Source organism: Engraulis encrasicolus, chromosome 22, assembly GCF_034702125.1.
Source record: "Engraulis encrasicolus isolate BLACKSEA-1 chromosome 22, IST_EnEncr_1.0, whole genome shotgun sequence".
Taxonomy (NCBI): Eukaryota; Metazoa; Chordata; class Actinopteri; order Clupeiformes; family Engraulidae; genus Engraulis; species Engraulis encrasicolus.
The window spans coordinates 35,139,342-35,156,334 of NC_085878.1; the positions used below are offsets into that span (position 1 = coordinate 35,139,342).

General features: G+C 44.3%; 1 protein-coding gene across 1 annotated transcript in view; it reads left to right on the forward strand.

Moving 5' to 3' along the window:
* Positions 1-16,993, forward strand: part of LOC134438658 (UPF0606 protein KIAA1549L-like) — a 94,900-nt gene that overhangs the window by 27,101 nt on the left and 50,806 nt on the right. The window contains exons 8-10 of the mRNA XM_063188271.1: positions 1-24; positions 7,845-8,013; positions 15,073-15,132. The exon at positions 1-24 is cut by the window's left edge and continues 110 nt beyond it. Coding sequence (XP_063044341.1) covers positions 1-24; positions 7,845-8,013; positions 15,073-15,132 — 253 coding nt within the window. The remainder of the gene's footprint in view (positions 25-7,844; positions 8,014-15,072; positions 15,133-16,993) is intronic.

Below are 16,993 nucleotides of genomic sequence, written 5' to 3' on the forward strand. Positions count from 1 at the left end.
TCCCAAAGCAGCCTGTCCGTACAGGTAGGATATTTGCTACATATCCTCTTTGATCTGTCTTTTTTTAAAGTATATTTTTGGGGCTTTTGAAGCCTTTATTAGTTTTTACGAGATCAGAAAGTGGAGGAGAGACAGGAAGCGCGTTGTTGAGAGAGAGAGACGGGAAAGGTTCGGCAAAGGACGAGCAGACGAGTGCCCTACCGTCAGCGCCACGGTAGGGCCATCTGCTTTGATCTCTAATCATATGCAGCACCCTATCTCTGATGACCACTGGGACAGCATACACGATCAGCAGTGGCAGAACAATTGCACACAGGGCCCCAATGTTGCCAGATTGGGCTGTTTCCCACCCAATTGGGCTGCTTAGGATGACTTTGTGCGGGTAAAAATGGCATTTAGCAGAAAACCTGCCCAATTTTTGCCATAGAAATCAATAGGATTGGGCAGGATTTTGTGCTTCCAGGCGGGTTTTGAGCATTTATTTTGGCTGGAAATAATCAGCCCCATCTGGCAACCATGCAGGGCCCCTATACGACCTGCCCATATAGGAGGGCCCAGGGCCCAGGGCCCAGCCCAGCCCCACCCTGGCTACACCCCTGGCAGTCAGCCAGTCATACATTAACATGTGCTGAGCATGCCTTTGTATGCGGTACGTGTAGCATTATGCGGTTGACCATACATTATCCTCGCCATGCCTTTGCACTGCATACTGTATTTAATTCAATATTTACTGTAATGCTGTGCTAAGTAATGCAAAGAAAGGTACAGTAGCATAGCAAGAGACTGAGAATATTTCATTTAACCCCATCAGTTGGCTACACCCATGTGCTCCTTAACGAACGCAACACATAGTCAGATTTAAAATGTAACAGTTTTAATACCACATAATTGAAGGTTAGCAAACATAAACACCAGATGTTTGAAAGAAATGCTGTGCGATATTTGAGGGCTTTTCTTTCAAACTCCCCATTTACTCATTTATTAGCTATTAGGCAACAGACTAAGGCGTTAAACAAACAATGCTGCAATGAAAGCCCACATATGTCTAGAAATATTCCTCTACAATCTGCATGTGGGTAGATGACGGATAGGCAGCAAAAAACATTTTTTTCACAAAACATTGTTTATGAGGGAAAAAAGTATATGTCTACGTAGTGCAGCAATTAATCTTTCAAAAAATCCAAGTGGTCACAATGTTGGTCTATTCATTGATTATTTATTTACGTTGATAAAGCAATTTGCTGAAAATATGTCCTTTGGTGTGACGTTAAGAAATAAATATATTAAGTAATGTAGAAATGGCTTGATGGAGTTTTATGAACATTGTTACACTCTTCATATTTATTGCAATTTTTTAAAGTCTGAATTTAATGAGAAATTACCATTTAAGTATTTTTTTTTCCCCATTAGATGTGAGATTATTAGAAACCTTCGAGGAAAAACAGGGATATCTTTCTTTTAAATGTTCAAAATTGTCCGAATTTATACTAACTTTTCAGGGATGATAATTTGTTCTTCCCTAATGCAATATTCAGTGTTTATCAAACATATTGTTTAGCTCAAACAAATATTTGAGCGTTTAAAACATGTCACACCGTAGGACATTCATGTCACGCTAAAGGACAGAAATGCAAAACTGAGCCAGAAACAAATATATCAACATGATTATTTTGTCTTTTGATCATGTTGTAGTCAATATGGACCTACACTTTACACTTATAAGTCTTTGAATCGTCGATTATCAGCCTATCGTAACTCTTAATGACAGCCATGCGGTCATTGAATGTAACCTGCAGAGCTCATAAGACTCATACTGAAGGGTGACCTTGGCATGACCATCACACTTTTGTAGGTATGCTATGACTGTCACACCATTGAACTTGTAGTGTGTAGTGGTCAGTGCCTGTTTGGTATCTCAAGCTGGACAGCACGCATTTATGCTGTATATTGAGCTCTCCACAGCATACTTTATTCATCTATACTCCTCTATATACTCTCTCACTGATCTTTCCTTCACTGTTACCATTATATTTTATGGTTTCAAAGCACCATTAATGACATTTTATATCATTTGACAGTATCTAAAATCAACAGCAAATATTCATCAACAATGCATCAAAGTATAAATTCCAAAGGCCAATAAAGGAATAAGTAATTTGAATACACAATATTTATCTAGTCAAACAACAAAACAAAAAAAATATGTACTACCAGTTGTTTTAAAAGCTATTTCTCAAATATCTAGTCCATTGGTGTGACCTGTTTGTCCTTTGGTGTGATACTCCAAAGTGTCACACCATAGGACTTTTACCATCACACCATAGGACTTTTACCATCACACCATAGGACTTTTGAGCTTTTGAGTTCATTTAAAGCCAAGTCGTTGTAAACTGAAATACAATTTCACCTTTAGTAAGATACATTTTCATACATCTACATAAGAAAAAAATATGAAAAATATACACTATTGTCAAAATGTATTTTATGGCTGTCACACCAAAGGACTACAAAACTAATACATCTTGTGGTAGCAAAACATAATTGATTGACTGAAGAACTCTGAGAGAAAAATCTAAAATCCACCCTTGCCATTGGCTTCTTAAGGGTCTAAAGTCACAATTTATGTACCGCTGGAGCTTCAACAATAGATAATTATCCACAGAATTAACCAAAAAATGATGTCACACCACAGGACATTATTTTCTGCGACAAAGTTTCATATGTCCATACGGTCTCAGAAAAACAGGGAAAAAATTAAGCATTGCCATTTGCTAAAATAGACACCTTGAAAAACATGCCAGGGTTGTTTAGACAAATGACTGAGCTTTGATTATTTATTTAAAAATGTTTTAATATGGAGAACCAGGCTTGCCTCAGTCACACCATAGGACAAATGTGACATTTGACTCAAAATTAAGTATACTTATTTAAGCTCTGGATTTATTACACATTGCTTTTTCACAACAACGACATTAGTTTAATCATTTAAAGCATTGACAATTTTGAAAGCATGAATTTACTTAATTTTAAGAGCCTGCGACAGTACTGCATATAATCTGGTTCTGTCATGATGAAAATGCATGTCTGCATATACTGTAGCTTGCCACCAGCCTGCTCTGAGGTCAAACAAGACTGAGCTCTATTGTGCATAGTACCCAAGGAAGTCCTGTGTCAGCTAATAGAAGCCAAGTTGCAAGCAAGGGTGGACTCTCTCCTACAGACTACTGGAGTGGCAAAGAGACCACTCATTACATTTCATGACATTTACATTACATTTCATTACACTTTGCTGACGCTTCTGACCAAAGCGACTAACAGTTGCTTTTTTTAAGTACAGGGTATTGATTACAGCCCCTAGAGCAGGGTCGGGTTAGGTGCTTTGTTGAAGGGACACTCAGCCATGGCGTGATGCACAGAGGCGACTCTAGGTTCAGCTGGGGCCCAAAGTGAAATGTCAAAGGAGTGAACATTTGAAAGAAATGTAACACTAGTGTAGCAAAGTGTGAGCTGTTACTAACCATCCAGGGGCTTGGGGGCCCCAAGCGGCTGCCTGCCTAGCCTGGTGACAAGATGTGCCTCTGGTGATACAAGGAGAGCATAGAACATGGCTGACCCTGTGCTGCTGCCCCATTCATCCTGTAATGAGTCAATTAATCATCGACTAACTAAAAGAAGAGGACTCATTAACCTCAAAAGTGTTGCATACGGTAAAGTTGTTGTGAGTTTAGCTGTGAACAAACGTATAGAGTTCAATTCCCACAGTGGAATGTACAGTGGCGGAGAGCCAGCATAGTGGTGCAGAGGAGCTGAAGGGCCTTCTACCCTACTGCTTTGCCTGGATGTGGAGATATAGAGGAAAAACTATACTTTTCAACACAGGAATAGGTTTAGGGCAGTGCTTCTCAACCTTTTTATGATAAATACCTCCTGAACCACAGCATAAGCCTACCGACTCCCCCTTGACCTCATCATAAGCCAGCCAACGCCACCTTAGTATTAAAAAATAGAATGGACTAATGCCCCCCAAATGGAAACTACCGTTCCCTCTCACCTGTATCCTTCCCCAAATGCCCCCTGGGGGGACCTGACTCACAGTTTGGGAACCACCAATTAAGGCTTACTTTATTTGTCTAAGTTTTTGTTCAGGTGTAATCAGTTTTCCTGCACCACCATGCTGCATTCATAAGGCCAATGCACCACTCTCTGCATGCTGCTAATACAGTACTTGCTGCATTACAATATATGAGCTCAGCGAACTTAAAGTGTTACGTCTTACTTGGTCAGCAGGCGTGCCCACCTCTTGTGCGTTCCCTAGTCATTAATTACACCCTTCTGGGTGGAGCTGCAGTATGTAGTGCTAGACACAACGCACCATTGTCTGCCATCATCAACAATGCTGACAAGTCAGGACGGACAGGGGACATGCTCGCTGTACAACATGATCTCGAAGGAAATGCGTCTATTTTCTCACACAAACCGAAAACTGAAATTGCGTCCAAATTACGACGCATTCCCTTTGACACACATGCGCAGTGGTCATAATAATAATAATAATTGTATTTGTATAGCACTGTATCATACAAGGCATGCAACTCAAAGTGCTTAACAAATGGGAAAAAATATCATTGTTAGAGATGGATTTAAAAGGAGAGGTAGAGAGGAGAGGCAGAAATAGCAAGAAGGCAGAGGAAGAAGAGATAGATAGAGATTGTAGAGTCATACGGTCCACGTAGGTTGGGCCCAGGATTCTTAGAGGCGTAAGGTCCATAGTGGCTGCGTCTAGCATAAGTCATAGATAGTCACACAAAATTTGGACGCTCAGAAGACAGTCCTCACAGCTAGACCTATCAGAAGCTACCTATGTGCTCTAGACAGCAGGGAAAGCATCGGAATCTGGATGCAATCTCGGGATCAGGCTCCGCTGTATGCCTAAAACTACGTATGCATGCTACCGCGTGCATTGCTGCATTGACAACTGGAGCACTCCCCACGATACTGTACTGTCTGTCCTGGGGACCCCCTCGAAAACGAGATATCCTATCTCAAGGGGCTATCCCCCTAAATAAATAAATTGAATGGAAAGTGAAAATTGATACCTGAGGTGTCATTTGGGGGGCAGATAGCCAACGGGGCTCTCATGTTTTCTTCCATTGTTTGACTCTTCCCTACCGTGAACTCAAGATGGAAGTTCGGAAGATCGTCCCACATGGTTGTGTCAGTAGTGCACCGTAGGAAAGTGAATATGCCCACGTATCCTCCAGCAAGCATGCCCCCACCCTTATGCTGTCAACAGCCACATGTATACATACACAGGCCTTGTTCATCTAACAGCCTTAGAAGCCTTCAAGGTAATGTGCAATACATTTTGCAGTGCTTGACAGCTAGTGTCTGTTTACATTGGGGACAGGGCTGGACTGGTAATCCGGCATACAGGGCATTTTCTTGGTGGGCCAACTGTGATCAAGGGGGCAATTTTTATTTTTTGTTTTTGTCCGGCCCACAAATTAGATGGGGAAGCCCATTGGTGCATCGTTAAAATACAGTGAACTAAGCCCAAGCCCTTCACAATTCACCTTTGGCTAAGGCCCGCCCTAAAGTGCGTTTTGACCAATCACAGCGCAGCAAAAGGACGACCTCGGACAAACCTCGGACAGTTTTGACAGCGCTCCATTGAACTCAATGCTGAAATCGCATGTTTTCAAGTAGTTAGCAAGATACGGTCGTATTATTATTAAAATATGATTGGAAATTGTGCCTGGGGTATTTGTGACAAATGTGCAAGTTTCCCCGCGATGTAACAGGTGGTAATCACTTTCCTCTTTACCTAAAACCGGACTAATATTACTAGCAGCTGGATAGTCTGCATTGAAGGGTCTCGGCAGCCTCACACTCGACTAGAAAGTACACGGATCAAAAACATACTTTGTGTGCTCCGATCATGACACCATCTCATTCATGTCCCTTTTCAGTAAGGTTGTAAGCAAACCACGAACCTGTTTCAGAGTGGGATTTTGGATTTCTGACCTAATTAATGAAGAAACACCGCTAGCAAAGTTTACTATCGGTCACGGCAGGAGTGTTTTGACTAGCAGCTGATGGACGTGACTTTGTTAAGCTACTGAAGATATAAACGCCAAACGTTAATGTTACACTTTGCTGTGGTAGCTTTGAAGATGACTACAGCCATTAAGTTGTGTGATTTCGTTTTCGTCTAGCAAGTTTGAGTCAGGGCTCAAAAGATATGCGAGCTCAGCTTACCATGGTGTTGGTTACAATGCCTATCGTCTATCGATACCAATAGAAGAGCCCATAACAGCTGTGATGCATCGCATGACCGTTCAGAAAATAAATACTTATATTCACAATACTATGAATGCGTTTTTATTTATTATGAGTGAATAACTGCTGCGATTTACAGCCACTGCATAAATCACGTTGATATCTCAGCATTGAAAGTTTATCTGTCCGACCTAGCAACTGTAACTAAAGAGGGCGGGGCTTAGCCAAAGGCGAATTGCAGTATGGTGGTGGGGATGAGGTGGCCAGGCCACGCCCTCCTAGTGACACAACACCTTTGGCATTGCTTCTAGTCAGGTCAAGGGCAATGTATATATAGTTTCTGATCTCCCGAAAAAACGGGAACTCCACCCACTTTGGCGGACACCAGTCAACCAGTAGCAAACCTAGGGAGGCGGGTCAACCATGCCATTTGGGAAACGTTAATTGTTATGATCTTGGTCAGACCAGGTCTTGAAGAGATTTGAAAGTTGATGATAATCAGGCTAGGGATGAGGGGCTGCTTCTTGCCAAAAATGCCCAGGCTGGATTGTTGTCCCAGTTCAGTTCGGATTGGGGCTTCAACATGATTCAGACAGCAACCTGCTGGAGATGCTCATACAGCCGTACCATCCTCATTCATTATCTGCTTTGTGGTCACGTCATTCAGCTTGTGTGTAATTGACTGCTCATTACACGTAGAATCCCACCCTCTCTCTCTCTCTCTCTCTATCCTTCTTTCTCTCTCTCTCTGTCTCTCTCCCTCACACACACAGACACACACAGACACAGACACAGACACACACACACACACACACACACACACACACACACACACACACACACACACACACACACACACACACACACACACACACACACACACACACAGACACACAGAGACACACACACACACACTAAATGCATTGCATAATTCATCTCGTTTGTTGATATGTTTTGCATCTCTGACTCAGATCAATTGCAGTGTTCCAGGACATAGCGCTTGCCTTTTAATAAGCTTGATTCTTTGCTTGCTAGGTTGTTATTGCCATGTTTAATGATGTCCCATTCAAGCAGAAAAAGCAGAACAGATCTTATCAAGGCTAGTGTTGTTCCTATACAAAGAGTAAATATTCAGTAAACTACAATTGTTTCTGCTTTTTGTTTTTCATCTTTGCTTGAATTTTCTTCTTGTTCTTTCTTTCATTCTTTCTTTCATTCTTTCTTTCATTCTTTCTTTCTTTCTTTCTTTCTTTCTTTCTTTCTTTCTCTCTTTCTTTCTTCCTCCCTCCTCTATCTCTCTCCCTCCTCTCTCTCTCCCTCCTTCCTCTCTACTTCCCTCCCTCTCTCTCTCCCTCCTCTCTCTCTCTCCCTCCTCTCTCTCTCTCCCTCCTCTCTCCATCCTTTGCTCCCTCCCTCCTTCCTCTTTCTCTCCCTCTCTCTCTCCATCCTCTCTCTCTCTCCATCCCTTCCTCCCTCCCTCCTTCCTCTCTACCTCCTCTCCCTCCTTCCTCTCTCTCTCCCTCTCTCCCTCCCTCCCTCCCTCCCTCCCTCCCTCCCTCCTCCAGATCCTGAGTGTGTCCCAGTCGGCCGGCTCTCCTGCGGTGTCTGTGATCTACGTGGTGCGGAACGGCAGCGTGCCCCTGAACGGCACCATGGCCAGCAGCCTCCTGAGCCAGCTGACGGCCGAGCTGGTGGGATACTTCCTCTTCTATCCTCCACTCATCACCGCAGAGCGTAAGGGTCTCTCATCTCTCCTCTCCTCTCCTGTCCTCTCCTCTCCTGTCCTCTCCTCTCCTGTCCTCTCCTGTCCTCTCCTCTCCTCTCCTCTCCTCTCCTCTCCTCTCCTCTTCTGTCCTCTCCTCTCTTCTCTCCTTGCATCTCCTCTCCTCTCCTCTCCTCCTCCTCTCCTCTCCTCTCCTCTCCTCTCCTTTCCTCTCCTCTCCTCTCCTCTCCTCTCTTCCTCTTCTACCCTCCACTCATCACTGCAGAGTTTAAGGGTCTCTCCTCTCCTCTCCTCTCCTCTCCTCTCTTCTCTTCTCTTTTCTTCTCTTCTCTTCTCTTCTCTTCTCTTCTCTTCTCTTCTCTTCTCTTCTCTTCTCTCTTCTCTTCTCCTCTCTCCTCTCCTCTCCTCTCTTCTCCTCTCCTCTCCTCTATTTTCCCCTCCTCTTCTCCTCTCCTCTCCTCTATCCTCTCTCCTCTCCTCTATCTCCTTTCCTCTCCTCCCGTCTCTTCTCCTCTCCTCTTCTCTCCTCTCCTCTCCTCTCCTTCCCCTCTCCTCTTCGCTCCTCTCATATCCTCTCCATCTCTTTCTTTACTATTTAAGAGCCCTTCTTTTATCCTCCACTCATCACTACAGAGCGGAAGGATCTCTCCTCCCCTCAATTTTAACTTCTCTTTATCCCCATAGTTATTTTCTCCTCTCCCTGTTTTACCCTCAGCATAGAGCAGAGATGTCAAACTCAGGTCCGGGGGCCAAATCTGACCCGCAGCCGCAGAGTCCTTTTATTTGGCCTGCAAGATCATTTCAAATATGTTTTACAGTTGGCCTGCATACACTATTACAGTAATATAGTGTCATAAGACTTGAACATGGAATTTGGTGTGTCAAAGGAACATGATTGGGCCTCTGTAACACCTCACACTCATGCAACAGACAGGCACATTTGACCTACAGTACCATGTATGATGAGAATGAATGTTTGTGAAACTTGATTTTGAGTATGAAGCGCGTTCATGAACAATTTTAGTTCGGCCTGCGACGTCATTTCAGACTTTAATTTTGGTCCACAGAGAATTTGAGTGTGACATCCCTGCCTGATACACCCGCCGCCTTGAAATGTGTGACTAGCAATGTGATTCCGACATGACAGAAAAATGGACGGTATTTTGTGATTACATTAGTGGTCCGGCCTACTTCAGTTCTAATTGACTGCTTAAGGCCCTTGAAACGAAATGAGTTCCCATCATCGTTCTTCTTTCCTCTCTCACCACAATAACGTTTGAGAGCCCCCCTACTTGAGAGAGTGTGTGTGAGAGAGAGAGAGAGAGAGAGAGAGAGAGAGAGAGAGAGAGAGAGAGAGAGAGAGAGAGAGAGAGAGAGAGAGAAAGAGAGAGAGAGAGAGAGAGAGGACCCCAGCACATACTGTATTTCCATTTTTGAACAGTAGACTTTGCTAATAATGGCGTGTGTAGCCTGAAGCACAGGCTACTTGGCAAAGGTTTGGTTTGGAACTTGCATAACATGTCAAGCCATGGCTTGTCTTGTATTTGAGTCAGAGGCTGGGGAGGCCAGTGTGGTGCTGTAGGCTATGTCCTTTTGGTTGGATCAGTTTGGCGACACTGGGATGCTGCTGAGAAATCATAGGATGTGAAGTATTGTGCAATACCCAATTAAATATAATATTGATAGCCTTCAAAAGGCCCCCTGTTAGTGCCCCCCTCTGTGGGCACATGCATGACTGTGGTGCGTCCGATTGAACATTTCCTACTCGGCATGATTACTGTAGGATGGCCTATGGGTCCCTAGGCCACAGGTTGCTGTAGGCTCCGTTGTAAGGCAATTTTTTGACTTTTAAAACAATTCTGAGATTTTTTTTCCCCCCTTTGGTCAGTTGTGGGGCCCCCTGGTAGGTGGGGGGGGGGCCTAGGCTGCAGCCATTCAGTATGTAGCCTGTGCATTAATATGGCACTGTCTGCATGAGCCCTCTCCACTGACTCAGCTCTGCATGGGCTCTCTCTCTCTCTCTCTCTCTCTCTCTCTCTCTCTCTCTCTCTCTCTCTCTCTCTCTCTCTCTCTCTCTCTCTCTCTCTCTCTCTCTCTCTCTCTCAGCTCTGCCTCATCTGGTGGAGTGTCAGAGCTATGCGGCACTCATGTGTTGGTGAAGTGGATTGCACAGCCTACAGCAGATGCTGCATAATGTCTGGTAATGCTTGCCACTGACTGTCATTCAAAGCAAGCAACGAATGAACAAGACGAGTGTATGAACGAACGAATGAATGAATGAATCAAAGAAAGAGCAGGGTATATGAGTGTAGTGACACACTTTTTGGGCAGTTATTTTTTGGAAGCCTGACAAGTCAAGCGTGTAGGAGATGTCAAGTTGTCGAAAAAATTGAAACTAATGTTCGTTTTTAAGTTGGATCGCAAAAAAGAAAATAACTGAGTGGATATTTTAAGACGGCAGGCTAAAGGGTCAGACTGCACTGATGGGTTTGTTCATGAGATTTTAATGACCGAATCGACTGAGTTTGAAGTCTGATTTGTGAAAGTCCTCTCCCTAGACAGACTCTCCTCGACTTCAAATCCATCATAATGCTACTTCAATCCAACCCTCTCATTTGTATTGTGCGCTGTGTGTGTGTGTGTGTGTGTGTGTGTGTGTGTGTGTGTGTGTGTGTGTGTGTGTGTGTGTGTGTGTGTGTGTGTGTGTGTGTGTGTGTGTGTGCATGCGCACAGGAAAGCCGACAAGAGGGAGGCAAAGGGGTCAGTTGTCTCGGGCCCAGGGAAATGGGGGGCCCATATTTGGGTTCTCAATACATTGTATGTATTGGATTATCGGGCCCTTCAGATGAATTTGTCCCGGGCCTGGCCAAAGCTGTCAGCAGCCCTGTGTGTGCATGTGCGTGTGCGTGCGTGCGTGCGTGCGTGCATGCATGTGTGTGTGTATGTGTGGGTGCTGTGCATGTGCATTTGTGAGATTGTGCGTGTGTGTGTGTACACATGCATACGTGCATACGTGCATTTGTGTGTGCGTGTGTGCATGATGTGTAGATGTGAAGCAAGCATGAAATAGAATTTGACAAGAGAGCTTTGCCACTATGCCACTGGGATGCCGGGCGGGCCGGGCAGAGTAAGTAAGGAAGGAAGGAATGTGCAGCTTGGTGCAAACCAGGGCAGCGGAGCGGTGTGCCACGCCATGGCCATGCCTGGAAAGAATGACTCGTCAGATTCTGTCAAGTGAAATTCCCTAACTAGGTCTCCAAGAGGACAAATGTATTTGGACCAACAATACAAAGCAGACAAATGTTAACAAGGTCAGATTCTGGGAAGCTGACAGTGGGGACAAAGTGGTCAGTGGTCATCATGGGTCTAGGCAGTGGCGTGCACACAGACATTTTGGGGGGCAGGTGCTGGACGGTGGAGCATGTGGAAATTCTGGCTGCCTTACTAGGCCATATAAGGATTATATTGAGGCATTATTATCACACACTTTTAATCGTGAAGCTTTTCTAGATGATCATGTCAATCGTCAAGCTTTTCTAGATTATCATTGTGGAAAAAAACACAAAAAAGAACTTTCAAAAAGGGCACTTTTTGTCCAGTAGGGCAAAGGGGCAGATGCTTTAGCACCACCTCATCCATATCTGTGCACACCTATGGATCCACGGTGAGGGTGACCCCAGAACTGGGCCCTCATAACATTGCGTGTATTGGGTGGGTGAGGGGGGTGGTGGGGTTGTGGGGGTATGGGGGGTGTGGGGGGTGGGGGTGTTGTGGGGGTGTTCAGATGACAACCCCAAAGTCTTCTGAACTGATATTCCCTCATCACTGTCACGAGAGCTGATTCATTCACATCCTCCGTGATGCGTCTCTGTGTATTCTGCGCTTACCCCAAATAGAAATTCACATTCATTTCACATAAATGGGTGTCTCGCGTAATGCCGCTAATTTGTTATGAATGAGTGGGACTTGGAGAGCGTGTCCCTTGGGTAATGAGAAGGAGTAGGGTAGTGAGGGAAGGGAGGGAGAGGAGAGGAGGGGAGGGGAGGAGAGGGATGTTTCTTCTTCTTCTTCTTCTTCTTCTGGAGTTTGGTGCCACGTGTACAGCAGGGCTGGTTTGCGACAGAGAATTTGGCCGGGCATTTTCTGCCATGCAAGCCCTGGGTCCTCCAGAGACATTGAGAGAGACAAAGCCATATGACAACATTTAAAATCATCTAATATGAGCTATTGTCAGTGCAACAGCCATAATGCTTTCGATATATCCTTATTTCAGAGACCTGCTGTAGTGGCACGAGGACTGATACCATTTGTGTGGAGGGCCAGGACAAAATCATCAACAGTCCACCGGGCAAATGCCCTGCATGCCCTATGGCCAATCCAGCTTTCGTGTACAGTAGCATCCCAGTACTCCTGGGAAATGGAGAAGAGAAGAGAAGAGAACAAAAGGGAAGAGAAGAGAAGAGAAGAGAAGAGAAGAGAAGAGAAGAGAAGAGAAGAGAAGAGAAGAGAAGAGACGGGAAGGGAAGGGAAGGGAAGGGAAGGGAAGAGAAGAGAAGAGAAGAGAAGAGAAGAGAAGAGAAGAGAAGAGAAGAGAAGAGAAGAGAAGAGAAAGGGAGACTCCTTTGCACGCCGCCGCTGCCTGGCATTGATTCAACAAAGCCTGCTGCATCAAAGCCAGTTAGGCTTGTAAATAATGAAAGCTATGAGGCTCGCTGGATGCGAGACAAAAAGGACTCCTGGTCTGGACTCCTCGCTTGGGGCTGTTGTCTTGTCTTCACACGTGCTGGCTGACAGCTGACTCTCCCTTGGATGTAATACAGTACAATACACCCAGGGGTGCTGACAGGGAGGGAGGACAAAAAGGACCGTTGTCCCAGGCCCAGGGAGAAAGGGGACCCAAAATTTGTTCATCATTACATTGTATCTATTTGACTGGGGGGGGGGGGGTCTTTTCAGATGACTTTGTCCTTGGCCCAACAAAAAGCTGTCAACAGCCCTGAATACACCTGTGATGCATCTCATAAGCCACCAACTGACCCTCACACACAACCCCATCAAAGACTAGACAAGAAGACAAGCAGCACGCCTCTGCCCCTCCACCCCCTGTACTGAATAGATGCTTCCCAGAATCCCTTTGGGCCTTTGTTTGATTTTCTCTTTCCAAGAGACTTTGCAGTGTTTTGTTTGACATCAGTCATCAACATCACATCAATCAGCGTTGATGATGCGCACTGTGGGTGTGTGGGACACAAGGTGGAGGTCGTCCAAGCTGCAGGGGGGGGGGGGAGAAAACCTTGTCGTGTTTGACATCTGCCTGCCTGTACATCCAACCAAAAGAATTTCACTAATTAGCCAAAGTCTTTTGTGCTGATAAGGAGCAGCTGGTTTAGAAAAAATAAAATTAGGCCGGGCATTTTCAGCCATGCAAGCCCCGTGTCCCCCAGGCATTGCGAGAGACAAAGCCATATGACAACATTTAAAGTCATCTAATGATTCTTTTCCACTGCCAGTTTTCTGGTAGGCCTACAGCTCGAAAAAGCGCCACTCGGCCGCCACTTTTTGCTTTTCGAATAGGCATGACACAGCTCAGTGGTGGCCGAGTTGCGCTGTGTTGAACTGTACGCCTACCAGAAAGCCGGCAGTGGAAAAGAGGCATAATATGAGCTATTTTGATTGCAATAGCCATAATGCTTTAGATATATCCTTACAGTATATCTCAGAGACCTGCTGTAGTGGTATGAGGACTGATACCATTTGAGTGGAGGGCCAGGACAAAATCATCAACAGTCCACCGGGCAAATGCACTGCATGCCCTATGGCCAATCCAGCTTTCGTGTACAGTAGAGTAGTAGTAGCAGAGTAGAGTAACTTTATTGATCCCCAGGGGGAAATTCAGGTATCCAGTAGCTTACATAAATACACAAATACACAAAAGCCCACATGGAAGCATCCCAGTACTCCTGGGAAATGGTTGTCACACTCCTTTGGGCACACTCCTTTGGGTATTTCTTCTTTAACCTGTTAAGACATGGCGTACTACAAATGTGTAGCCAGGCCGTGCCCTCCTAGTGACGCAACAGCTTCAGAGTTGCTAGCAGTCAGGTCAAGAGCAATGCAAGTACTTTCCCGCAAATATGGCCCCCACTTTGTTGGGAAGCAAACAATCATTAGCAAACCAAGAGAGGCCATTTGGAAAATGCAGTTTGGTCAGACCAAGTCTCGAAGAGATTTGAAAGTCGATTATAATCAGGCTAGTAAATTTGCTGTTTTTAGACAGATTGGCAATTACCAAGTCGTAGTGCATTACTAAATGGCCTGTGTTATGTCATAGAAGTGTAGTACCATGTAATTAACTTTTCAACCAAAGGATTAAAATAAAATGTCTTTTTTTTTGCTCTTGTGTGAAAGCTAAACTACAAGCTGGAAAAACTTTCTAAATCCTGGATATCTGTGTCTGTCTAAAGACAGGCCTGTCATTAAACCTGGAGCGATGGCAGGCATGCAGGCAGCATGTCTGTGGACTTGATTATTAATGTGGCGGGCTAAAAAAGATTCACCAGCACCACCGCTTCTGCTTCTGTGTCTGCTGCTGGAGCTATATCTGTTAATGCGTTAATGGAGGTGGGCGGAGGAAGTGAATTGGAATGCAGCAGACTTCCAGCTCCGTCTGCATCAACAACCCCCACCAACCCCCCTTCATCATTTGGTTCCCTGACCCTGGCTCCCTGACATCATATCATACCATGATGATGCTGCCTGCTTGGCTAATCAGAGTGGAGGTGTTCCGTGTACGTTATTATTGAGCGGATACTTTCATTATGAAATGAAATGCCAGGAGATGGAGAACAGGCTTACAGTAGGCCAGCCAGTGTGTTGTAACTGTAGCCCTTGGCTTTGGCCCAAGCACGAATTAATATCAAATCCCAGTACCCAAAACATCTCATGTTCTCCCTACAACCTTTAATCACTCTGTTCTATATCTCTTCCTCCCCCTCTCTCTCTCTGTCTGCCTTTCTATGCTTCACTCATCCTGACTACCCCCTCTTGACTTCATGTTTTATTCATTACAGCATTGGAGTACCACAACCTCAACACCTCTGCAGCTACAAGAGACTACTGGGTCATCACAGGTAATGGAATTTCAGCATATTGCTATGCAACTCACTTGTTAATTTAAGGTGGACATGATATGGTTTTTTTTTGTAATCACCCATAGCAAAATACTTTTGTAAATCATAATTTGTACGTGTAATAATATCAACGTGCTTATGAATGGTAACCATGACAACTCTCACAGCCAAATATACAGTATGTACGTCATGCTCTTCTTACGTAAGCAATGTAATATGAGTAGCAATGTTATACGAGTAGCAATGTTATACGAGTTGCAATGTTATACGAGTTGCAATGTTATACGAGTTGCAATGTTATACGAGTTGCAATGTTATACGGGTGGCAATGTTATACGAGTTGCAATGTTATACGAGTTGCAATGTTATACGGGTGGCAATGTTATACGAGTGGCAATGTTATACGAGTTGCAATGTTATACGGGTGGCAATGTAATATGAGTAGCAATGTTATACGAGTGGGAGGTTGTGTTGGTATTGGGTATCATACTGCCACCACGGGTGGTATTGTCATAGCCACGGTGCCAGAGTGATTACTTGCTGTCACCTGTGGGGATTTTTCATTCATTTATTTGTTTATTTGATTAGGACAATGCACATTAATCAATACACCAGCTTGAAAACTTTAACTGCATTAAGCCCCAAAATAGTGGCATACCCCTTTAAACAAATAACAAGAACACAAACAGCAGCCTACAGCATGACAGAAGACATTTATGCACATCACAAACATTAGTTACATGAAAAATACAAAAAGTAAAAGTAAAGTAATAGTAAAAGTAAAACAATGTGTATGCTATTATTTAATGGGAGCATGCCTGATTTGTTTTCAGCCACTGTTTAAGGGTCATTTTGAAGGTGTTAAATTTGTCACACTGTCTGATGTGAGCTGGCAATGTATTCCAGTGTGTTTTTCTCTTCTAGAGTATGTAGGCTACTATTGGTAACCTAATGTAGTTTCACACCACCAAAGATTTTGCTGTTATTTGGAGTTGAGTAGTCTAGCTGTTGAGTAGTCTAGAGGTAGAACATTAGATGTGACCTCTCTCCCTTTTCACAGCAATCTTGGCAGCAATACTTGGAGGTAGACCTGAGCAATGTAAATTAATGGAGAAAGGGCTCACCTCCGTGAAGAAAGGGCTTAATAATGTGGAGATTTTCCATCTACACTCTATACAAGGACAATAGTTGAAATATGCGGCTAAATGTCTGCCCAACTGATATGAAATAATTGTTATAATGTATTTTAGCAATTCATGTGATTTAAGTAGATATTTAGCCTAGCATTTCAAAACTAGTCCTTGATGCATACACTTCAAAGCATTTGCACAGTTTTAGGCCATATTATGACAGAGGGGGGCATGTTCTCGATTGATTTGCACTGACTGAAGAGCACAGGTCTACCTACAGTAGCCTACAGGAAGATGGAGGACGTTGCCGTTTTCCAGTGCTGTCACAAATTGCCATGTCACCTTTAGTCTAATGTTCTTGCTGTAGGTTTCCATGTCTATATTTTTTGGGGCATTTCTCACAGATGTAGCGGTACTTGCTCAGCCCAAAAATATTGCTTGTGACAGGAAAGTCAATGGTGGATCCTGACGTGTAGACAGGGATATGTGTCATAGGGACACTATTGATTTCCTCATAGGCCCCTCGGCCTACACTGTAAATACACCCAGACCAGCGGGACCAAACTAGCCCTCCCAAGCTGCTGTAAACACATTTTTCACAGACCACACAGACACATGCAAAAACGTTGCCACACACACTACCACACACACACACACTCACACTCACACTCACACACACACACACACACACACACACACACACACACACACACACACACACACACACACAC